This window comes from Elaeis guineensis, chromosome 3, assembly GCF_000442705.2.
Source record: "Elaeis guineensis isolate ETL-2024a chromosome 3, EG11, whole genome shotgun sequence".
Classification (NCBI taxonomy): Eukaryota; Viridiplantae; Streptophyta; class Magnoliopsida; order Arecales; family Arecaceae; genus Elaeis; species Elaeis guineensis.
Window position 1 is genome coordinate 128,279,773 of NC_025995.2, and position 25,001 is coordinate 128,304,773.

Here is a 25,001-nt window from a genome sequence, read left to right on the forward strand (position 1 = left end):
ATCCAAAACTCCCTCATCTTCATGTATGTTAAATGCTCCCACCTGGCATCTATTGACAAGGTATTTATCATGCCTCGACTCAAGGCCCGAGTCAGGCACGGCAGACAGCCTCACGTCCCTAGGGTTTAACTTCTAAAGACATACAAGATCTATCTTCATAATCAAAAATATTATATCAAATCATACTTAGATGGTGATAGTAAAAACAAACCTCTAATTTTAATGATTCAAATAAAATACAGTTACCAATATCTCATCATAATCAAGATCAATATTTATTCAAAAACAAACTAAGCAAATATCCTCTAAGATCCTATGCTCCTCACTGCTCGATCCCAAGCCCTATAGGATCTTCTAGATTTGAAACAAAACAAAAAAGATAAAGTGAGCATTATAGGCTCAGTAAGTTATCAATATCTCTGATGGATCAGGCATAATTAATTTTCAAAATATATCAATTTAATAATAATAAATAATAATATAATTTTTTTTCAAAGCATACCATGTATAACAATAAAATCAAAAAAAAATCTCTCTCAGTCTTTGGTGACTACGGCCATAATCAGTCTCATGATAAGATTCGAAAAAGACTAACCTCTAAATACAGAACATGCAATCTATTAACATGTACCAGTGATCAGTCTCAATGATTAGGCTCAGAAGGAAACTAGTTTTGATTCACATGACCACGATTAACCCTATGATAGGGCAAAGAGATTAATTTTGAAAACAAACATGTGACGCATCAGTATGTGCTAATGATCAGCCCCAACTAGTTAAGTCCAGAAGAAACTAGTTCTGGCATGTAGCCAACGATCAGTCCTATGGCTAAACCTAGATCATAGTCTAACTAGAGAGTTTTTCTCATAATTTCACCATAACTAAATAATCATACTTATTTTCATAATAATATCAAATCAAAATTTTCACATCTATTTTCAAAAATAAGAGGGATAATTTTTATTCAAAATTTATGCAAGAATAAATACGTATAATCTTGTTTCCAAGGTCATGCAATATTTAAATAAGAAAAGCATCTCCTTTCAAATTTTATAATCATGCTAAGGTGATATCATGTGTTGATGCAAGAATTCATCTGGCATCGGGAGGCTAGAGTCGATGGCAAGGTGGGCCTTCCGAGGGTGCGACCTGCACAAAAGTCCTAATCAGAGAAGACTGCGGTAGAATCCTCCAACGCTCAAGTCAGAACTCTCGTTTAATAGAAAGAGGAGCGTGAGAGGTAGAATAATGGCGTATTTTTTTTAAGATCTTCTTTAGAAGGGATAGTTGGAGTTTCAGTTGGTAAGTTGGTTGACACGATCCCATAATTCACAGGGTGTGAGGTTACTGCTTGAAATTTTTGGGATGTGGTGGTTATGGTTGCCATATCTATTCCACGATAGCTGTTGCTTGGTGGACACTGTATTTTGAAGCTAGTTGCCACCTGAAGGTTGTTGAGATGAGGGTTGGTCGGCGATGGTAATAGTTAACCACCTTGCACCATCATTAGGGTTTGCTCAGTGATGCATGATTGGTCAGCCGATGAGGGGTCATCAGTGGTAATATATCAGGATCGTCAAGTAGCTATCAACGGCTCTTGTTTGCTCAAGAGGTAAGGCTCTGATCAGACAGTTGCAGAGGACTAGTTCAGTGAAGGTAGTGACCGATCTTGAGTCGGCGAAGATAGTGGCTGACCTTGAGTAAGCGAAGGTTCCTGTTGATGGACCTGCTAAGTGCAAATATCTGAGATTCTAGATCTTTTTATATAATCGGCCCATGTAGAATTTCTTCCAACACACCTCGATTTTGTGACTGTCTGTCAATTTTTCCTCAACCTATATTTGACGACCACATTGCCTGAGTACTCAAGTTTAGAGATCTTCTCTTAGGCGACATGGAGATCCTTCTGAAGCTGCACCATATGATCGACAGAACATTTTCTCGCCTCTTTAGCAGCAGCCTCCGACGACTCCAGTTTCGAGATCCTATCCTGAGACCAACGAAGTCAAAGATGGAGGTCCTACTGCCTGACAGCAGCGCCCCAAGTGGCATCCTCTATGAGCTTGGATAGCCTTGCAGACTCAGCTGCCAGTCGAGCTTTCTCAATAGAATACGTCATGACACTCCAATGGTTGATCATCCTCAATCGATCGACTTTTATGGAGGCCTCGTCTAGAGCTTTCCTAGTCTTCGATAGTTTCTTCTTTCCGATAATAGCCTTCTTATTTAATTTTTTAACATTTTCTTCAAGATCACCTACACAGGACCTGATCCTTACTGTAGATGCCGCCAATAAAAGCTCGATAATAGGAACTGAAGGGGTATATTCGATAAGAGCGTACGAATGTAACTAGACAAGCAAAGAAATATATAAAAAGGATGAAATATTGTTTCATCGATGACAACTTTTCTATAATTAAATAAGAAAGAGAAAAAGCTAGAAGGAATATTTATTTTCCAACCTCATCTTGAAGATCGGAAGGATCGGACATGACTTCTGGGGGACTCGAAGATACTCCTGACAGACCGATAGCAGATAGTGAAGGAGCTTCAATCACTGCCTCCCCACTCCTTACCTGCTGCTCAGCAGTCGTAGATCTGGGAGGAGCTGCCTCCTCCGTGGCCTCCACATCACCTTCATCCTCATCCAAAAAGAAGAGATTGATCTCAGAAAGTCAAGCAGCAACCAGACGGTAGCAATCTTCAAACCTGATCTCGTGTCCTGCATTGAAGGACCCTTGACCGTATTCAATCAAGGCATCGTGGTATTCCTCCAACGCCTTATAGCCATCAATCATCTGGGCCATCTCATGCTTGAAATCCTCTGAGGCCTTAAAAGATTCCATAGCCGATCGATAGGCCTCGCAACCCTCTCTTAGCCTCCCGCTTGGCCTTGGCGACCTGATCCTTGACCTGCTCTCTGGCCTTGGCCTACTCCCTAGCCTTCTGCTCGACCTCGATGAGCTTTGTTTTGGCCACCTGAAGTTCCTCTCCTTTTTGTGCAAGCTTGACGAAAACTTTGTTAAGAAATTTTCTCAACTTATCGGCCTCTGCCTTGATCGCATCGACATGCATGCATACCTTTGCGACATTAGATTCGGCCTTTCGATGCAAAGTCTGTGGATTTCTACCTTGCGTATACGATTCAAGGTGTTAACTAAAAAATAAAGTACCTATAGAGAATTATGATTAGCAAAAAGATGAGAGGAGAAGCTCAAGAATGAAACTAGACATAAGAATGGCACCTGATACACGGTAGTCATGGAGTACCGCTATAGGTCGTCGAAGCTCATGTCAATGACACCCTTCAGTTCCATGGGAAGCATCGATCTCTTGGTTAATTCTTTGATAACTCTTCAATCATCAAAAGTTGCAGCCTCAGGAATGGAGATAAGACGGACATGAGGATCTGTTTCACTAAAAGGAGGAGGCATGCTGCATTGGCTTGTAGCAATGGGAAGCTGAGTGGAAGAGGACTGAATCCCATGAGGAGGCATCGGAGCAGCAAGCAAGGGAACCTCAGGCGGTGGAGATGTTGGCGCTAGAGGAGTGCAGATATTGGAGCTGGAGCCATTAGAGTCGGACTTAGAGGAGTGGGAGTCACCAAAACAACCGTGGCCCCAGTCCTTGAGCTGTGCTCGTTCGTGTCTTTCCTCGACGGGTCACCAGCCACTTAGAGGCACCTTTAGGTATAGGAGCCTTCCTCTTCTTCGGGAGGTTCTACTTTATTTTGGCGATATCTTCCAATCTCATCTTTGCAAACAGCTGAACTTGATCAGCAGCTTTAAAAAAAAGATGAGTAAGGTGGACAACTACAATACTCATCCCTGAAGTCAATCTGACTGAGTCCAGCATTAAAAGGGACCTCATCAGATATCAATTCGTTAGCCGAGGGAGCCTTGAACTCTTTGAGGACCTTAAAGTGACTCTCTTCCTTGACCCCCAGTCTTGAAATCTTGAATGCTAAAGTCTTTGGCTGATCCTAGCTCGATAAGTCCCAGTCCTCCACTGTAGGGCTGGACACTAGCAAGAATGCTCCTTCCACTTGTGAACGAAAGATGGAGCGCCCTTGATCAGAGGAGAAATCTTCTTTGGAAAGAAAAGTACGATCAATTTTTGGAGTAAGGATGCCTTTTGATGATAAAAAAAGAGCGGAAGAGATCAACAAATGGCTGAATATTAGCCATAATACAAAGGATCAAAAAATCTGCCACAAACCTAAAGGAGTTCAGAAGAATGGCACAAAAGAAAAAATCATAGAAACAAAAGATATCAAAGATGAAAGACTGAACAAAAATCTTAAGCCTGCCTGGAGTGCTTTCTCATATACGGCGAGCCGACTGGAGGGCAGATTATCTATACATTCGTCTATCCTAGGAAGCCCAATATTAAAGTCTGAAAGAATCCCATATCAAATCCATATCCGACTCAAATCGTTTGGATTCAACACAAAACTATAATTGCTGGGACCTAGCTCGCTTTGCTCTGCCATTCCCTAATAAAAGAACCAAAAGGATATTTAAAGAAAGAAGGAAAGAATAGAAAAATAAATGGGTGAGAAGGAAAACCGACCTGAGAACGAAGGAAGGAGACAATAGAAGTGAAGTAGTCATCGAAATCTTCAAAAACTCCTTTGAAGAGTCACACCGTGGAGGAAGATGGAAGGCCCCTTGTCCCATGAAGCTATAATAATGAGTAAGAGAAAAGGAGAATTGAAGAGTCTGGCAGCAATCGAAAAAGCCAAGACAGACACCTCTTCTATTTATAGCCAAGAGAAGATAACATCTAGATATCGAATCATTTCTTCCTAACAAGTCACAAGAAGTGGCATATGTGGCATCTCTTCATTCGGTCGGTCGCAGCCATCAGTTACGTAAATTGATGCTATAATTTAAAAAATAATGGTAAAATGATGTCCATTTAATTTCATCATGATGACTCAAGTCATGCACGTCCCATCAATTGAAGGGTCTTTTCACATCTTTAGCCTAAGAAAGACAGGTGTACTCCCTTCGTCCAACTAAAATCGAACTCAAAAGTAGAGGGCATGTGTTAGAAAAAATTCTGCATGGGCCGATTATATAAAAAGACCCAGGATCCAAAATGTCCGCACTTAGCAGGCCGTTAACAGGAACCTTCACCGACTTAAGGTCGGCCACTATTTTCGCCGACTCAAGATCGGTCGCTATCTTCGCCAAACTAGTCTTCTGCAATTGCCTGACCAGAGCTTTGCCTCTTGAGCAAATAAAAGCCCATTGATGGCTACTTGACGATCTCTGTACATTACTGCCAATGACCCCTCGTCGATCGATCAATCATACGTCACTGAACAAACCTTGATGATGGCATAGGACGGTCGACTGTTAGTCGTCACCAACCAACCCTCATCTCGACAACCCTCAGTTGGCAACTAACTTTAAAATATAGTGTCTGCCAAGCAACAGCTATCGTGGAATGGATATGGCAACCACAACTACAATATCCCAAAAATTTCGAGCGCTAACCTCACACCCCGCGAATCATGGGATTGCGCCAACCAACTTGCCAACTAATGCTCCGACTCTCCCTCCTTAAAAGAGATTCAAAGATGACCCTCAAAAAGGTACTCCATTATTCTGCCTCTCATGCTCCTCCTTTTGTTGAATGAGAGTTATGACTTGAGCGTCGAAGGATCCTCGTCGGAGCCATCTCCGATTAGGACTTTTGTGTAGGTCGTGCCCCCGAAAAGCCCGCCTTACTGTCGACTCCAGCGCCTGGTGCCAAATGAATTCTCGCATCAATGTCATGCTTGATCCATAATTTTGAATCACTTTTCATACATAGAATATATGCTTCCAAACTTTATAATTTTTAAATATTTTAATAATCTTTATGTATAAAATTTAATTTTTAAATATATGAATATGCACTAAAAATCTAGAGATAAAAGAGAACTTACCATTAGTCGAATCCAAAAGTCACGATCTTTGCCACATGGCATGATTCTCAGATCCATACTCCTTTCAATGTAGATCAAAATTTTGGATTAGATCTATCTCATTGATCAATTAAAAATTAGACTAATTAGGCTCGATCTGATCAATCAGTAGAGATACAAAGAAAAGAGCAATCAAAATTCGATCTATTTGATCTAACTTGACCAACACAAGAAGGAGAGATACTTGATCTAGGTCAGTTAGATTTTTGGATTGGATCTACTAGATTTAGATCCAAATCAAGGGCCTCAATCTAGGCAGTCTAAGTTGGTCATTGAGAGATCAATTTAGATCTAATCGAATCAGATATTGGTCAAGTTCTCTCTCTTTCTCTCTCTCTCCCTCTCTCTTTATCTTTCTATCTCTTTCTCTCTCTCTTTCTCTCTCTTTCTCTCTCTTTCTTTCTTAATTTTTCATTCTTTCCCTCTTTCTCTTTCTCTTTCTCTTATTCTCTCTCTCTCTTCTCTTTTTTCTTCCTCTCTTCTCAAGCCGAACAGGGGTTTCGCAAAGAGGGAGGGGAGGAGGGGATAGGGTCGACGGCGGTGGTGGCACGATGCTGGTTAGAGGCGGGGTTCGGGCATGCGCAGGGGTCCGAGAGAAAATCAAGAGGTGCTGCCCCCTGCCACTATGATGACAACATGCAAGGCCAAAAGAAAAGGAAGGAAAGGAGAAAGGCTTATCAGCGGTAGTGGCAACGAGAGGGTGCAGCCGGCGGGGCTGATTCTAGTGGATATCACACCCGAAAGCTCCCAGAATAGATGAGATAGAGAAAATTAGGGAGAAAGGAGGCTTCTTGGGCGACCGCAATTTAATTGCAGTAGTCCAACGTTTGTCGGAGGTGAGGAAGAAGGGAAAAGAAGAGACTTTGATGATGGATTCAATCGAGGATGGTGGGGTTTAAGAAGCAGTGGCAGGGAAGAAGATAAGCACGATGGATCCATGGATAAGGCCAACCTTTTCCGGCATAATCTATCCAAACAGCCTTCAGTTGTTCTCCACTGATGCACGACTCCTATCCGACTGCTTGGCAGCCTTATCTTAATCCACAGCCAATAATTAGGTAAGGGATAAGCTTGCCAACTTCACTCCAAACCGACTTACCGACTTCACTCCAAATCGGGTTCCATGGACCAGTTCTTACAGTATTCAACATAGTGTCTATCAGAGATGCCATATCTTAAACTTTATTAATCAATGTCTATACCACGAACAATGACATGGCTACCTCAAGAGGCTTTTCAAGAGAACCCTGATGAAGGACATGGAGAAATTCTTTGTGCACCGCAGGTGGTGCAAAACCATATGCATTGCCCACAGAGATTGGTTCATGCATGGGGTCGGGGTGCGATGTGCGAAAAATTTTTTTTTTTCATCGACTCCGTGCAGAAACTAATCACTGTGGATAGTGCATGCGGTCTGCACCACTCGTGGTGCACAAAGAATTCTTCGAAGGACATGATAACATGGACCAACATAATCATGTGGTAGGACCACAACCCTCTCCTCTCCATCTTTTCCGCTCTGTCCTATTTTCTCCAAGCTCTTCTCCACATGCAAGAAATGAGATTCCTTGTAGATCACTTACTGGGATTTTTTTTTTTAAAAAATTATTTTTTTAATATTTATTTCTAAATCTACCCCTTTTCCATCTTATTTTCAAAATATGGTACTTGTGCTGAAGTGGCATGGATGTGGCGAAACTGCATGCTAACATGTGATTTTGGATCTGAAATTGCATGTTCAATACGTAGTTTCAAGTGATATGACCTACGATAATATAAAATATAAAATTTAAATTTAATTTCAAATTTAAAATTAAAATTGCATGTTGAACATGCGGTTTCAGTCGATTTCATTCTTCTTCTTCTTTTCGTTCCTAGGATGCTCGTTTTTTTTTTTTTCATTTTCGGCTTCGTACCGGACAACCAGGAGCGCAGATGGGGGCTTTGCTAGGACTGGGGAGGGAAGGGGGGCGCTGGTCGACTAGGGTGGTACCAAGGTCGCGGGGGTGGCGGGGTGCAGTAGGGGAGGGGGGTTGGGGTGCGGGTGCAAGGCCGAGGGAGGGTGGAGGGGGTTGGGGGTGGTTTTGTGTTGGCACAGAGTGGCGAGAGGCACGGGTGCAGGCTTTGCTGGGCCAAGGGGAAGGGGGTGGGGGTGCCAGCGGTGGGGGTCATAAGGTGCAGGGGCCGTGGGGGGGTGCAGCATGGGGGAGCTGTAGGGGGATGTGGGGTGCTGTAGCAAGTGTGGCAGGGAGAAATGACAGTCGGGTAGAGGTGCTGCAGATGGCGCGCTGGAGGGGGAGTGGGTGCGTGTCGGCTGCCGCAGACGAAAGCGAAGGATCGTCGGGGTGTGGGGGAGGTGGGAGGAAGGAAAGGTAGAAATGAAAAGAGAAAAAAAAAATATATATATATATATATAAATTGATTAATAATAAAGCATTATTATTTACTTAATAATAAAATATTATTATTTGATTAATAATAAAATATTATTATTTGATTAGTAATAAATATTATTATTTTATTAATAATTAAATATTATTATTTGATTAATAAAAATATTATTATTTATTAGTAATAAAATATTATTACTTTATTAGTTATAAAAATATTATTATTTAGTTAATAATAAAATATTATTATTTGACATAATTAAAAATTTAAATTTATTTTTAAATTTAAAATTAAAATCGTATGCTGAACATGCGATTTCAATAAAATCGCATGCTCGAGATGTGAGAATCACATGTTCGCGATGCGATTTCATTCTTTTTTTTTTTTATTCCATATCTCATTTCTTTTTTTGGGGGGGGCGCATATGCGGGCTTTGCCGGGCTGAGGGGGAGAGGGGTGTCAGGCGACAGGGGGTGGTAGGGTGCGGTGCGCAGGTGCAAGGGCCGAAGGAGGGGGGAGTTGTGGGGGGCGTGGGGTGTAGACGTAGGGGTTGGGGGAGGATGAAGGGGGTGGGGGATGATTTTGTGTTCGCACTAAATGACGGGGGCACAGATGAGTAAATTTATTATTATATAAAATTTTTATTTTAGTGATAAATATATTTATTAATTTTTAATAAAATATCATATTATTAATGCATTAATATATTATTTTATCAATATAAATTTTTATTTTATTAATATATCATTTTTATTAATTTTAATACATTAATATCATATTACATAAATAGCTTCTATTTCTAAATTATAAAAAGATCCTCCACATAAATTTTCACAATAAAATAATATTATTAATACCTTCTATTTCTATTTCTAATAATAATGACATTTTATTATTAATAAAATAATAATTTTTTATCATTAAGCAAATAATAATATTTTATTATTAAGTAAATAATATTTTTTATTATTAAATAAATAATAATATTTTATTATTAATCAAATAATAATATTTTATTATTAATTATATATATATATATTTATTTTTTTTCTTTTTGTTTCTATCTTTCCTTCCTCCCAACCCCCACCCCCACCCCTTCGGTGATCCTCCGCTTTCGTCTGCTGGCGATCGACCTGCACCCACCCCCTCTGATGTGCCACCCGCAGCACCTCTGTCTGGTCGCCGCTCCTCCACACGTCCCCCCGGACCCTATGCCCGTTTCTCCCTACCGCCAGGGAGGAATCAAATAATAATATTTTTATTAGTCAAATAATAATATTTTTGATTAATAAAATAATAATATTTAATTATTAATAAAATAATAATATTTAGTTACTAATCAAATAATAATATTTTATTATTAATAATATATATATATATATATATTTCTTTTCTTTTCTTTTCTTTTAGTTTCTACCTTCCTTTCCTCCCACCATCCCCTCCCCCCCGGCGATCCTCTGCTTCGTCTGCCGGCAGCTGGCCGCACCCACTCCCCCTCCAATGCGCCACCCATGGCACCTCTCCCGGCCATGCCGCACCGCCATGGGCCCCCCACCTTCATTTGTCCATGGGCCCTATGCCCCCCTCGACACCCCCCCCGGCCCCCACACCGCCCCCACCCCGATGAAGCCTGCACCCGCTCCCTCGCCACTTTGGCCAACACAAAACCACCTCCCTAACCCTCTCCACCCTCCCTCGGCCCTTGCCCAGCACCCCACAGCCCCCTCCCCCCCCCGGCCACCGCACCCCACCTGTCCTGGTCACCGCCCTAGTCGACAAGCGCCCCCTCCCTCCCGGGTCCCAGCGAAGCCCCCACCCGCACCCCCCAATCGTCCAGTACGAAGTTGGGAATGAAAAAAGAAAATTGTACCTGAAATATGAAAAAAAAATAAAATCGATTGAAACCGCATGTTCAACATGCGATTTCAATTTTAAATTTAAAATTAAAATTAATTTTTAAATTTTTTATTATGATAAGTCATATCACTTGAAACCACATGTTCAACATGCTTTTCAGATCTGAAATCGCATGTTCAACATATGGTTTCATCGCGTCCGTGCCACCTCAGTCCAAGTGTTGTATTTTCGAAAATAAATGGGAAGGAGGGTAGATTTGAAAATAAATATATAAAAAAATATTACAAAATAAAATCTCACTTGCTGCGTGCAACTTCAACCACGAAATTGCCCCTTGTTCCTCAAAAGGCCACCGCAAACAAGACCGGCCACCAAACATTATTTCGGATGAAAGAAAATCTCGCAGTATAAGCGGCAAGCGTCCACTAGAAAAACAAGTGGCAAGTAGACCTGCTGATACCATGGATGATCTGTCCGAACCCGACTCCTTTAAAACGGATTTAGACCATAATCTTCAGCTCGGTGAGTCAGGTCAGACCAAAAAAAATCAAGCTCAGGTTTTAAAACAGACTGGACTCATATTTACATCAACTTGGCTTGGACCCAGACCGAGCCTATATCCCAGCTTCTAATTTAGAATCCCAGATCCCCAATTCCCACTTCGAGCCTTCGGCATACTTGCCTCCTTAACAATGCCACCTGCTCGGTATGCTCACCTCCCTCCTGACATCCCGGCCTTCTCATCGTCCCTCACATATCATCCTATCCTCCTTACCGCCTCCTTGTATCATCCAGTCCTTCGCCGCCTCGTGTCTTCCCAATCTCCCCATCTCCCTCCATCCATCTCGCATCATCCCCACCTAGGCGCCAGCCGCCTCCTTGCCTCTCCAACTTGTTCTCGTCTAGAGAAGCTCGAGGCCCGATCTGAAAATCCAAATCCCGGTATGGAGCGGCTCAGGTCTGAAAAATTGCTGCTGTCCTCTGGGCCAAGCCTGATCCAAACTCAGCCCAACCCGCCGAATCCAGTGGCAAGGTTATAACCTACCGGACATGCACTCAAAACTTTTGGGCCCGGCTATCAAACCTGGGCTCATACGAAGGCCGGGTGGGTGGGTAAAAGGATGGGTTGTCCCATTACGCAGAGGATGTTTGGTCCATGTCAAACCCATTTCACCAGAACATCACCATACAAAGCGCCACCTTCAGCTTCCCTAGGAATACCACAAGTCATCTTCAGAATCAGGAATGATCGAAAGCGAAATTCTTTGTGCACCACAGGCATCCGTAAAACGCACCACCTTGTTTGACTTGTTCGCCTAATTATCATTTTCTAATATCCTTTTAATATCTATAAATTAATTTTTTTATTTAAAAATTTTATATAATAAAAATATCACTATTCTTCCAAAAATTAGATTATTTACATTCAAAAAATCATAATTTTTATTCATAAAATATCATAATATAATATAAAATATCATAATATACATAAAATATCATAATTTTTAAAAAAAATATTCTGTCATTCAAAATTTTCAAACGATAAAAAAATAAACCATACGAATTGAAAAATGATTAAACAAAAATATTTTTTTATATTATAATATCTTAAACTATATTATGACATTCTCGATCATATTATACTATAGGATATCATAATTTTTTTTAAAAAATAATATTTTTATCATACAAAATTTTTAAATAAAAAAATCGATCTACAGATATTAAATATATATTAAAAAAAAAATGACTATGTGATTAATCAAACAAAATATATGATGCTCCATATCAGATTTTCTACACCGCCCACGATGCACAAAATTTTTGATGATCAAAATATTTTGATGATCAGCAGTTCCCGCCATCATTCAGCCCATTGATTCACCGTATCAAATGTGATCAAATAACGTCGGATTTGTCTCCTGGACTGAGCTAATCTTGGAAGCTAAAACTTAGACACACATACAAAGTAGAGACCAGGATTTCAGCCGCATGATACACACACAAAAGACGCTTATACATGATCATTTTAGATGAAATCATCAGATAGCATATATAATAATGCAAAGCAGAGACCAAGAATTTATAAGTCTGAGCAGTATTTTAAGGATAGAATAATCCTACCTTCAGGTGTCTTGTAGATTAATACCAGAAGTTAAATATACAAGCTGTGTGACAATCATCAAAAAGAAAACCATGCATTAACTGCATTCCGGAGAACAGGAAACTAATCTAATTTTCTTGATAAAGACGCAGAAAAAGAACATGACATTGCTTAGCAAGGGTATCGGAACATTCTGAAAACCTAAAGCTCCTCATGAAGCCTTGATAACCAAGCTAAGCTTCATACAACAGCACCACTATCTATTTTTTCTTCTTTGATGACTTTTTGAGAGATTTATTTTTCGGTTTCAATTTAGTTGATGTAGAAAATGCCTCCCGATCCTTTTCCTTCTTCCGTCGCTTCTCTTTCTTCACATTGAACATCGTAACTGCCTGTTCACAATTAACTCAAGCCAAATGACACTCTTTTCTTTTTCTTTTTCTCTCTCTTTTTTTCAGCATGAGGTTGCATAAAGAAGAAGAAATATATTTAAGGCAAAAGCGGAAAGTGAGTACTACCACAAACATTAACAGATAGTTAGTTTATCAAGTTTTATTGAAACAGCTGTACAAAAATGATTGTTTGGTTGTTTTCCATAAAACCTGTTTGTCCACACTGACAAGTCAAAACCTGAAAAAGCAAGTTCATGAAAACAGATTTCTGATTTTTTGCAAAACTTTTTTTAAATATCTGTCTGGTAAAATTCACAGGCAAACGATAAGCACCTAGGTTCCAATGTGCGAATTACAAATGTTACCTTGTTGACATCAAGTATGTCATGAGAGCTTTTAGCCATCAGCTGGTTAAGAATTTTCTCCGTTTGCTGCCTCTCTTGGTTGCCCATTCCTTTTCCTTCTACCACAGGGAGGAACTAGACGGAAGAAAAGCAATCGAAAAAACACCATCTTCATCTTAGGTCCCAACAAAAGGCATGATTAAGCAGATACAACATAAGAGTTTGTATTTTGCGTACAAACCTTTCGATACTTCCCAGTATGCTTGGGAGCTTTCTCGCCTGGCAGCTTTTTGTCGAATTTCCCACCACTTGCCGTTGCAGTTGCTGCCATCCCAGCTACATTTTCAAGCTCCTCTTTACTAGCTTTCTTTGGAGCTTCTTTCTGGCTTCCCGTGATGGGCAATGCTGTTGCAGCCAGTTGTACATGACTGCATTGGAAAGTTCAACTATAGATAAGATTAAGAGTCTCAACATCGAAAAGACAGCCAATCGGGTGCTATGTAAATAGATAATTTATCATACAAGTTTAACAGTACATGAGCAAAAATAAAGGGTACGCATGACAACACAATTAAGTATAAGAAGCACAATAAGCTACTAGCCACCACAGCTTATTGATCCTTAAATGCAGCAATAATGTTGCAGATAAATCGCCATCCAATACCCTGGAGGGCAAATAGACAAATTGAATACTCAGCATTCAGAAAGTATAATATCTAATAATACTCAAGTGATTATCTTACAACACTAAGTGAAACCAGTAAACAACAAAGAGCAAGAGGCTTGAGAGAAGATAGGCATGTTAGCTATAGTGAAAGCATACGTATTTCCACACAGAAGTAACTTGATGAGGGGGCATTGCCAGAACCGTGGCACAAATATATACAGATAAATCAGTAAGCTCTTTACAGATGATATAGTACCCAGAGGGCAAAGATAGGGTGATGGCAGGAAATCTAAATACTTTAAACTTCATAACTGAAAAAAGGTGAAGAATAAGTATCGACAGAAGATAGAAAACAGAAAACAACCTTGGCAAGGCACCAGCTTTCATGGCCTGCTTTAGATTCTCCAGCCGGTTCTTTTCTTGCTTCTCAACTCGTTTCTTCCTCTCAGCCTTCCTTTTGGCAAAAGGATCCTCCCCTGGCTCTGTAAGAACAGAATTATCCATATAGAACAACTAAACTATATAATTATCCAAAATTACAAGGAACACCAATCTACCATACATACAGAAAATTTAATTGTCAACCATTACATGCACTCTCCTAGATAGTCAACTACATACAAGAAAGCACAAAAAATACTATTTAAGAGACACAGTCACAAGCTTAAATTACTTTAGAAAAATACATGATAAGAATTATCATGGAATTAAAAAGCTTCAAAATATTGCTTTCATAGAAACCAAAAATAACTTCAGTTAATAATCACCAATGATTACACTAGATTATTTACCAATAATTGGAAAAAAAAAAAAAAAACTCAACTACAAATCTACAATGACAGCCTACATGATCCAAGGTCCACAATATTCTGTGACACGCAACTTCCCAACATTACTGATAGTATAGTCTTGCTCATTGAGATTATGGGACTGTAACTTTGAATGGCCATGATCATGTCCCAGAAACAATCAAAATACAAGGCACTGCAGCCTTTCAGGCAAGGTTGACAACTCCAAGTAATCTCTCTATGGTCTACAAGGCAGTACTATATTTTCGGCTGAGCCTAAAATGAACACATGATTTACGGAGTACATTATATATAAAAAGGAGTAAACAGGCAAGAAAAAATAGGTATCTCAGGGCTTAATGATTAACAATCATAGAATATCAGACTGACAAGAGGGGTGTGATGATGGTGTCGTAACTCTAAGAATGGCTCCTGGACATGGACAGGTACTAATGCAAGGTTATATGCTTTGACTGGTTTAAGCTTACAGTAAGCTAAAATAAATTATTACTGACTAATATAATCCATTTGCCCATCCGTTCTATTGCCAAATTAAATCTTAAAAAAAAAAAATGTTTTAGCATACCATTTTCGATTGCTTAGTGCAAATTTAAAAAAGGCAGGTTCATCAAGTATAAATTTTTTACTAAATAAAAAAGGCAAGACATATCCCACCAATTGAAAGAAGCAACATAGTTGTATTTATCTTTATAATTTAGTTGGCTACAAACTGTTTTATGATAAAAGAGGTGGAGAGAAGTTATATAAGCTGATCCCTGCTAGCATCTCGGTCAACTAATGACTAAATAGAAAAAGCAAGACATATCCCACCAATTGAAAGAAGCATAATATTTGTATTTATCTTTATAATCTAGTTGGCTAAAAATTGTTTCATGATAAATGAGGTGCAGAGAAGTTATATAAGCTGATCTCTGCAAGCATATCAGTCAAGTAATGAAGTTCAAAGCTTTTACCAAATCATTTCTAACATAAAAATGATTGTGTTATTAAAAATAGATTGATCAGAAATAACAAACAAATATTCCCTTCAAAAACATTATTTGCAAGCTAGTTCTTAATTATTGATAAACCATAAAGCTCTAATAAGCTAGACATTTTCCAACTTGTTCTAACTCATAGAACCATATGATAGGATAGATCAACAGGCTTTAAGCACATTTATGAAGGAGTGAGTTTCAAACAACACAGAAGCTACCAAGCAGCACAATAAGTTGACACCAGATTGCACTAATTGTTTGATCAGAAAAATCACTTCTTTAACCAAAAATATGGTGCTTCATAAGGAATAAATTCTGTCTATGTAGAAATCCTCAATCATTTCCCCACTTAGTTGTATTAATGCTGCAGTTGCAGGTAATATCTAATCTAAAAGCACAATCCATGTATGTTGAAACCAAATTCAAAGCGTAAGTAATCAAATTGTATTTTTCTATACAAATGAGAGAAGTACTCAGACATATTCAACCTTGTTGGATTGAATTTCAATGTTACAGGTAGGCTACTCCTGATCCGTCAAACCAATCTTTCTCAACTCAAAAACAATGATGCTTTCACAATCCCATCCTAAGCAGGAAATCACCACTTCCACAACATAGCAGAGATGCCACTTTGTTGCAACTTCAACCTACCCCCCGACCTTGCACTTATCCATGATTTTATATTTGGTTTAGAACGAATGTTAATAAAAAGATTCCAGATTGCAGCTTGAAGTTGATGAGTACGGTAAAGTTCTTGCAAAGGAGGCCTCACTTTAACCCAGGAAAAACAAATTGATTTGTGTTTATTTAGAGGTTTTGCAAATTAAATGCCAATGAACAGGTATTTTTGATATTACTAATGTCAATCCGAGTTAGGACAGTTGCCTGAATATTTTGAACTGTGAATAGGCCATCACTTTAACACAAGAAAACAAATCGATTGGGGTTTGTTAAGAGGATTTGAAAATTAAATGACAGTGAAGAGGCATTTTTGATATTACTGATGTCAATCTAAGTTAGGGACATTTGCGAGAATATTTTGAGTTGTGAATTCTACAGGTCAATCAATCCTATCAATGGTAAAGGATGAGTGACACAACGCAAAAGAACAGATATCACCACAATGATCCAAGATGTGATATGAGAATGGTCCTGCATTTAGTAAAATAAAGAAAGTGATTATGGTAACGGTGATTTAGTTGGAGAAACATAGTCAGATGAGCTTTAAGCCTAAGTAAAAGAAACCGGTTTTATTTAATCAACTAAAATTCAGACAAACAATATTCTGAATAAGAACCAGGATTATTTGTGCCATTTTTTGACAGCAAACAATAGAAATTCAACCTATAATTGCATTCAAAACATGTCAAACGGCACTTACATTCCCTTTCATCAAAAAAAAAGGAAAAAAAAAAACATAGCTCCTATATTGCATGATGACAGCATTAAACATATATTTCTCAATAGCAATGTTTAACAAATTATACAATTTGCTTGTTACTTTTAGAAATTTATTATGACCCAGTACACTCTAAAGACTATATTGTTCATCTAAAAGTATTATAGATAGACAAGATAGCAACCATGATAGAGCCTCAAAACATCTCCTGCGATTCAAAAGTTGTGTACTTAAAAGACGCATACTCATCATTTTCGAACAAAGGATCAGCTTATTGTCATTCACAACTCAGTACAAGACTACAAGTTAGGTTGCTATAGATGCATAGATTCAAATTTCAATAGTGCAGGAGACTTTCACAATATTTTCATTTTATTATGCAAAATCATATGGATCTCCTAAACAAGAAGACAGCTGCAATTGAGTACTATCCCTGCAATATCAATGATCATCCTACAATGAGGTTGGATAGCATTGCAAAGAACCCAACTGACATGTAGAGTTTAATAGATAAGTTGTACAAAACTGCTATTTCTAACATAATCATCTCATTGCCAATTGTTTTTCTCTCCTATTTTGCCAATCAGCATGATGAGTCAATCTCTGTTTCTTTTTTCTTCTTCAAAACATCAATCAAATTAACTGTCTGCATGATGGCTGCTTTTCTTTTGCTAATTGAAAATTCTATTATGAAATGTCAAATGTTCATTATGAATCTGTAAAGAAGATTTAAAAAGATAAACCATTACCATCTGTCAATTTGGCCTCAATTATTGGGACATCATTGTCATCATTCACACGATCATAGCCATATCGCCGCTTCCAAGTACCCGTTTGTTCGTCAAATACGCGCTTGTCTTTTTTGCGCTTCTTTATGCCTGTAATATCATTTAAGCAATATCATCAAGCATGTTGAAGCAGACAACAGAAAGAATTTCTCCCCTGAGGAAGGGGGCTGAGAAAGCATTTCATTAGCACTCAACCCCATCACAGAACATTAAACATACAGGAAGACTAACCTTTCGCTTTGGCAAACAGTTCCCATTTTGTGGGAGGCTTAGGCTTTGGAAGCTGAGAAAGCAATGCAGTTTAATTAGTGTTGTACACTCTCATGCAAGTGAATAATAAAAAGAGTTCTGAATTGCAAAATACTGCATAAAGGTGCAAAATTGAAAAGGCACCAATATTCAATTCACTTTAAATGGGGATTCAATCTGCCTGCAACCAAATGTAATCAAGACATTTGTCAGTCATGGACATACCATGGAGCTCTTTTACACTATTAACCAGCTAGGTATCTCTAATATCACATAAGGTCATTCTTCATAGCTGCCCAACTATCACATGCAGTAATGAAGACAAATTCATGTCATCCTCTAATAGAAGGATCCATGGTAAACTTGACTAAATAACTGAAAGTACTAAATTTCAAGAGGGACTTAGTTTAATCAACTTGGACCAGGCATCAGTTTAATCAACTTGCACCAGGCATCAGCCATAATTGCTGTTATCATAAATGAAAATTGAATTGATCAATTTGAAGCAAAGTCAATTCAAAGGCAGAAGACTGGGAGGACAATCCTCACAAAATTGCTGCTAGAGATAATAGTCAAGGGTTTCTAACCAAACAATTTGGGCCCAAAATGTGATTATGGATTAAATTCCCTTGTCCTTTATTTTAAAAATAATCATGTGAAAATCATAAGTATGTTTATTGGGACACAAGCATCCTGAAATACTAAATAGGATGACATTTGCAGCACACAGCCTTTTTAGAAAACAGAAATAGCCAATATGATGCTTGAGATAACAAAATTTGAATGGTATATGCCATACAAGAAGATAGAATGACAAATCTATCAACAAAAACTAGAGGGTCTGAGTTCTGATTTCTTAATATAGCTTCTCCTTGAACCCATTAAATTCTTTTTCAATTTACTTAAACAGATAATGATTAACAAGCATCTAATTACCATTACTAACAACTGCTTGTCAAAGTAGGGCTGGATGAACCTGGTGGGGAGAGAGGTCCATGGTGCAAGTTAAAGGGTGAAGATAGAGATGCTGAAATCAAAGAAGATTTAGTGATGACACTAGAGTAGGGGTGTGCATGATTCAGGTCGGGTCAGTTTAGGGCTATTTTGAAACCAAACCGATTTAAATCAATTTTATAAAATCAAATCCAAAACTGAACCGACCACCTTAAAAAACTGGTTCAAAGCGAGCTGAAAAATGTGGTTTGGTTCGATTCAGTTTATCGGGTTGGCTGGATAAACGGGCTTCTGTCAAATATACTTAGGATAAATGGGACAGGCTGAACGGGAGTTTCTATCTCACAAGGCCCATTTGAATATGGGAAGGACAGTCTTATCCAGCTTCCATTTGACAAGGCCCATAAAAAAGAAGGAATTAGGAAAGCAGAGAAGAGAAAGAGGAATAGGAAGCTTATATTAACCAATCTCTGCAACTAGATCAAAACACCTGCAAATGATTTCCTTCCCAAAAACAACGGAGACCATCTAAGAGGACCAAGATAGCCTTGCCATTTACAAATAGCCATTTTTCCCACTTGAGAGAGAGGGAAGGTGGTGGAGGAGGAGGAGGCAGGCAAGGTGCCCTCCTTGTCTTTCCCAAGGTAAAGTAAGTAATCAAACAAGAACCCTAACAAAAGAAAATCAGAACACAACAACAAAATTAAAAAAAAAAAAAAAAAAAACTCACACAAGATTCACGATTGCTCCAATAAGAGGTCACCAAGATGGGAAGTTGCTCGAAATACAAAAGACTCTTGCTGGTGTTCGGAGCCCAACAATGCCATTATCCATATAGCATTCCTTGGTGGCGGAAATTGAAGAGGAAACACCACAAATCCCATGCTTTGGAGCCAAGAAACCCAAGAAAACTCCAAAATTTACAAGAATTGTGTGGAACCCCCATGAGATCTAAGCTCAAAGATTAAAAGCTACTGGTATCAATCAAGTCATGGCTCCTTCCGCTACCTCAAGCTAGATGGATCTCCTGATGGGGGAGGTGGAGGAAGGCCGCGAGGAGAGGCGAGTTCTTCACAAGGACTCGGTGGAGGGTTGGGTGGGCTAGGGTTTGAAAACCCATCTCAATGAAGCAAGAGAGAGTAGGGGATGCAAAGAAGAGGACACATGGGCAAGAGAAAGGAAGGATGCGTGGGCGAGGGTGAGGGCGAGAGAGAGAGAGGACGTGGTCTTTTTTTTAAAGCATGGGCAGGTTTTATATGGAAGAAGCTTGGGCCAGTTTTATAATGGGTTGGATTGGTTATTTAGAAGCTCAAACAAAACCAAACCAAATTTTTTTGGTTTTAACTTTTCTCAAACCAACACCAAACTGAATTTTTTTTTTAAAAAAAAAAACATAAATTGAACCATAAAGGCCGGTTCAGATCAAGTTTGCAATTTGGTAGGTTTTTTTGCACACCCTTTCACTAGAGTACCTTAATATTAGACACTTGACACAGATTACCAACATTAAAGTATAATTAAATTGCATAATCAACTTATGAGAAAAATTTGCAGAGAGCATACAACAAATTAAAGCATCAATATTACCCAATTGCATAGAAATTTCAAAGCTTTTACATTGGTAGGTTAATGTGTTTTATAGGATACCCATACCATATTCCGTATTATACTTGAATTTATAGCGGTGTAATGGTATCCAAGGAAGAAAGCTATGAAAGAAAATTTATTTGAAAAGATCTATCATGGAGAAGGTGGGCTGACTAAGAAGTATTGTTGATGTAGAATCCACAAAGCGGCCAAAAATAGATGACATGAATGCTTGCTTCATAATATCTTTTACATCTATAATGCAGTACCCATGGTTCAGCTAAATGATATTTTCCAAATATATGGCTTCAAGACCTATTTTTTTTCCTCTTAAAACAAAGCACACTGCTTATCAAAATGATGATGCGAATTTTATGCATATCATTTGCATATCAAGTACAAAGTGAAATACAAAGACACACAGACACAGAAAAAAAATGGTAGTCAGGCTGTAAACAATAAACAAAGCCAGTGCTGTAGGATTTGGTCCAAACACAATTTAACGAAACGACAATTAAATTTGCCAGATAACATACTTAAAAAGAATATGAAGAAGAAAGTAGTTCAAATGAACCATCAGATCAAAGCTTACATGCTTCTCTCTAGGAAGCCTGGTGCTGGGCTGTGGCAGGTGAACGATGGGACCATCAGGATCTTCAGTGGACGGCAAGCTAAAGAGAGCATTAGCAATTTCTTGTACCAGCTCTGTCCCTTTGTGCAGGCACTCCTTTACCAGGTATTCCCTGAAATATAATGCAAAGAACAATAAATTCAGAAAATCAGAGGTGCTCTTTATTTAAGTTTACCTCATGCTGCTTAAAACCCGAGGGAGGTTTTTGGCGAATCCAAAAATCCATTGAGAAAACAATTATTTGTGACAACTATACGCAGAAGAAACGAATTTAAATGAATATATAGAGGAAATCAAGAATATTATGTTCGAAAAGATCGTGAAAAATAGTTAGAAAGATCGGATTTTGAGAGGGCAAAAGCTGACACCTCTGAAACTGGTGGAGTATATGTGCTTGGAAATAGGGACCAAGCCCCGGGGAAATCACAGAAGCAGTCATAAAGGCTCATTTAGCACTCTAGGTTAATATCCTGCCTCTAGAGAAGTCTTGGGAGGGTTTAAGAGTAACCTAATTATTACTAGCTCTTCCAAAGGAGGAGGAGGAAGGACAAGAAAAAAATGCCCCAAACCCTGAAAACTAAGTCCAGAATCTAGAAGTATAGGTTAAAATCATGTCTTTCAAGGTTCTTAGGAAGGTTTTTGATGTCTCATAAACCAACCGTAGAGCAATTTCTCAGTTTTTGGTTCGAGAATATTGCACCAAGACATTATATCAGACCTTAGAAAGAAAAAAAAAGTTCGAAAGACAGAAATTTGAGAGGAGGAAAAAAAAAGAAAGGAGAGGAACGGACAAACCTGGCGGAGGGGACGGATGGGAAATGATGCGATGGATCGAAAGCCATGAGGTTTCCCAAATCGATTTGGTATGTCTCCGTCCCCATCTCTCTTATCACTCCTCCCTCCCTCTCTCTCTCTCTCTCTCTCTCTCTCGCTCTGTCTTCTCTGTGCCGGCGTAGTCGAGGACCGAAACGAAGAATGGGGGGGGGGGGGGAGCGACGGAAGAGGAGGGGCTAAAACAAGACGACGCTAGCTGAGGTTTTTAGGGCTTCTTTTCTAACGAGCCGGAATCGAATCTGCAGTGGGCTAGATTCGATGGATTGGGTTGGCTCGGATCAACCCCTGTGCGAGAGGGAGCGGATCAACGCCTGAGGGGTTCGAAATTGGTGCGACTCTACTTCCCGGGGTGATGGGCTGATCTCGCACCAGGCTGTGATTTGTGAACGGTGACGCGACTGACGCTCCGATCACGGCTTATTGTGATCCCGCTCGATCGAGGATGATCGCATATCTTAAAGCGTGATTGGGCAGTTGCGTGCGTGTGAACGGTGATTATTTCTCGCATGGGTAGGCTGGTCTGCGGATGGCTCGTGAGAAGAGGCGGTGGCAGATCGTGCTGTTGGAGGATGGGGTGGGAGAAGGGGAGTGGTACCCTTATGTTTTTTTCTCTCCTTTTCTTTGCTATAGAATGCAGATGCAATTCGAGTCATCGAGCGCCAACCCCCCGATTCTTATAAAAAAAAAAAAAAAAAGCGCCAATCCTCTGTAGCATGCTGCATGCTGTCAGGACTCTTTTGCCTTATATTTTGCTCGGCAACGATCTCTGGCACAGTTTTATACATATTTTATATAACTAGACAGCATAAGCAACCATCGCTACACTATTTTTTTTTATTTTGGATGAATTTTGGAGTATTTTCATCGTGTCGGGACTTTCAAAAATAAATCATAAAAATACAATACTGCTCGATCATTTGGAATCCCAGGATGAAATTTGAATGGATACTCTGCTTGTATAGTATTGGAAGGATAGGCGAGAACAATCCAGTGGACAAATTTTCTTACAGATTTTTGTCCCCTGCCTCCTGAGCCGCTAGTTGTAATTTGAGTAGCGATCATATAGGCTTGTATTCCTTTGATTTCATTAATGAAAATGATGTTCTTACAGTGCCATATCTGAGAGTGTTGCCTTACCTTTTTTTGTATCTTTTGTGCATCTTGCTTGGTACGTATGGGCTAGCTCCTTTGTGCAAATAACTTCAGGGTGCCACACGGATTTGATCTACCAAGAGGTAAAATTCGTGACAAAGTAGCATCAAAGCCAGATTCGATCGAGGACACCTGTGCAACACAGATGGGACGGGATGACGCAAGAGGAGACAATGGTAGCCACCTCGGCCCTAGCGAAAGGACAGGCCGACATCAAGAAACTGCGAAGCCATGAGAGCAGATCTTTACAGTGGAGACCCATTTGGCCTAGATTAAGGAGAGCTTGGTGCCCTTATTCTCTCTGGGGGATCGTCTGACTAGGTTAGAGTTGAATCAAGAGCAACTTGTCGAGACAGTGGACAACCTTAGTGACAACATGCAGGAGTCTGTCCAGCACCTGCGGGAGCAATTCAATGACTTGGCTGCTAGAGTTATAGTCCTGATCTGAGTAGTTAGTGCCATACCAACTCCAACCACTGGTGATAGTGGGTCAAGCCAAATGCGAGCGCTAGAGCCTCGAAGTTATGGTGGGGCTCGTGATGCAAAGGAGTTAGGAAACTTCTTATTTGACATCGAACAGTACTTTTGGATGGTGCGGCCTAACTCAAAAGACACCAAAATTATTTTGGCTACAATGTACTTAACCGGGGATGCCAAATTATGGTGGCGGACTCAGTATGAAGACATCCAAGCAGGGTGGTGTACCATTGCCAGTTGGGAGGATTTGAAAAGAAAGATTAAGGCACAGTTTTTGCCAGAGAATATGGAGTTCATTGTCCAACGAAACTTAAGGCATCTCCAACAAACTGGGACTGTTCGAGAATATGTCAAGCAGTTCTCTACACTGATGTTGGACATTCGGGACATATCTGAAAAAGACAAGTTGTTCTACTTTTTGGAGGGCTTGAACCGTGGGCCAGTAGGAGTTACAGTAGAGGGGTGTCACAGACTTAGCATCTGCTCAAGCTGCAGTCGAGTGCCTGACGGATTATCTCTCCTCTGACCACCAAAGGAAGAAGCCCACTCTGAACACCTCCAAAAATCATAAGTTATCAAAGGGTAAGGCTGTGATGAATGAGAAGAAGAAAGACTCCAAGATGAAGGGGCTGGAGATAGCAAGGGCCCTGAAGTCTGGGTGTTTTCTATGTGAAGGGCCACACATGGTGAAGAACTGTCCCAAAAACATAAGCTCTCAATGCATTACAGGCTAGTATGCAGAAAAATCCAACCAGCCATGATGACAATAGCAGCGATGATGAAGAGCAGGTTGAGGGCCTTCGCATGGGTGCCCTTAGGTTGCTAAATACCATCAAGGATCAAGTGGGGGAGCAGTCCAAGCCATTCAAGCAACAGCAACAGCAGAAGCCACAACAGCAGCAGTCAAAGCCATACCAACAACAACAACTAAAGCCACACCAGACTCATCAGCAATCCAACCGGCGGACCAGTGAGCTCATGTATGTGCAAGCGAAGCTCAATGGTCATGTGACTACATGAGCTCAATGGTCATGTGACTCGGGCGATGGTGGACATAGGGGCAACCCATAACTTCATTGCCGATCGTGAAGCTACCCATCTTGGGTTGAAGTTGGAGAGGGACTCCAGTTGAATGAAGGCGGTGAACTCTGAAGCACGGCTCATTGTTGGGCTTGCAGGGGATGTGCCTATTCGAGTTGGAACTTAGGGTGGAAAGGCCAATTTCTTCAGACTGTTAGGATGGTGCCAATGCCCTTTCTAGATGCTTTGTGTATGATGGGAGATGAGTCTCCCTACATTATTCCTGTTGCTTAGCAAACTTTGGAAAGGATGCATCAAATCTCTTCTCTTCAACTAAAAAGGGAAATAAAGAAGGGAGAACTAACATATGTGGCTGCCTTAAAGCTGAAAAT

The 25,001-nt window shown here is 39.7% G+C and overlaps 1 protein-coding gene across 1 annotated transcript; it reads right to left on the bottom strand.

The window, feature by feature from the left end:
• Positions 1-12,326: 12,326 nt before the first annotated feature.
• Positions 12,327-22,117, bottom strand: LOC105040170 (ribosome biogenesis regulatory protein homolog). The gene is made up of 8 exons (XM_010916576.3): positions 21,922-22,117; positions 21,088-21,238; positions 17,937-17,988; positions 17,667-17,795; positions 14,097-14,214; positions 13,307-13,493; positions 13,087-13,200; positions 12,327-12,721 (listed from the first exon to the last, which is right to left on the bottom strand). The coding sequence occupies exons 1-8, from the start codon at positions 22,005-22,007 to the stop codon at positions 12,590-12,592; spliced, it is 969 nt and encodes a 322-aa protein (XP_010914878.2). The 5' UTR covers positions 22,008-22,117; the 3' UTR covers positions 12,327-12,589.
• Between the last annotated feature and the right edge of the window lie 2,884 nt (positions 22,118-25,001).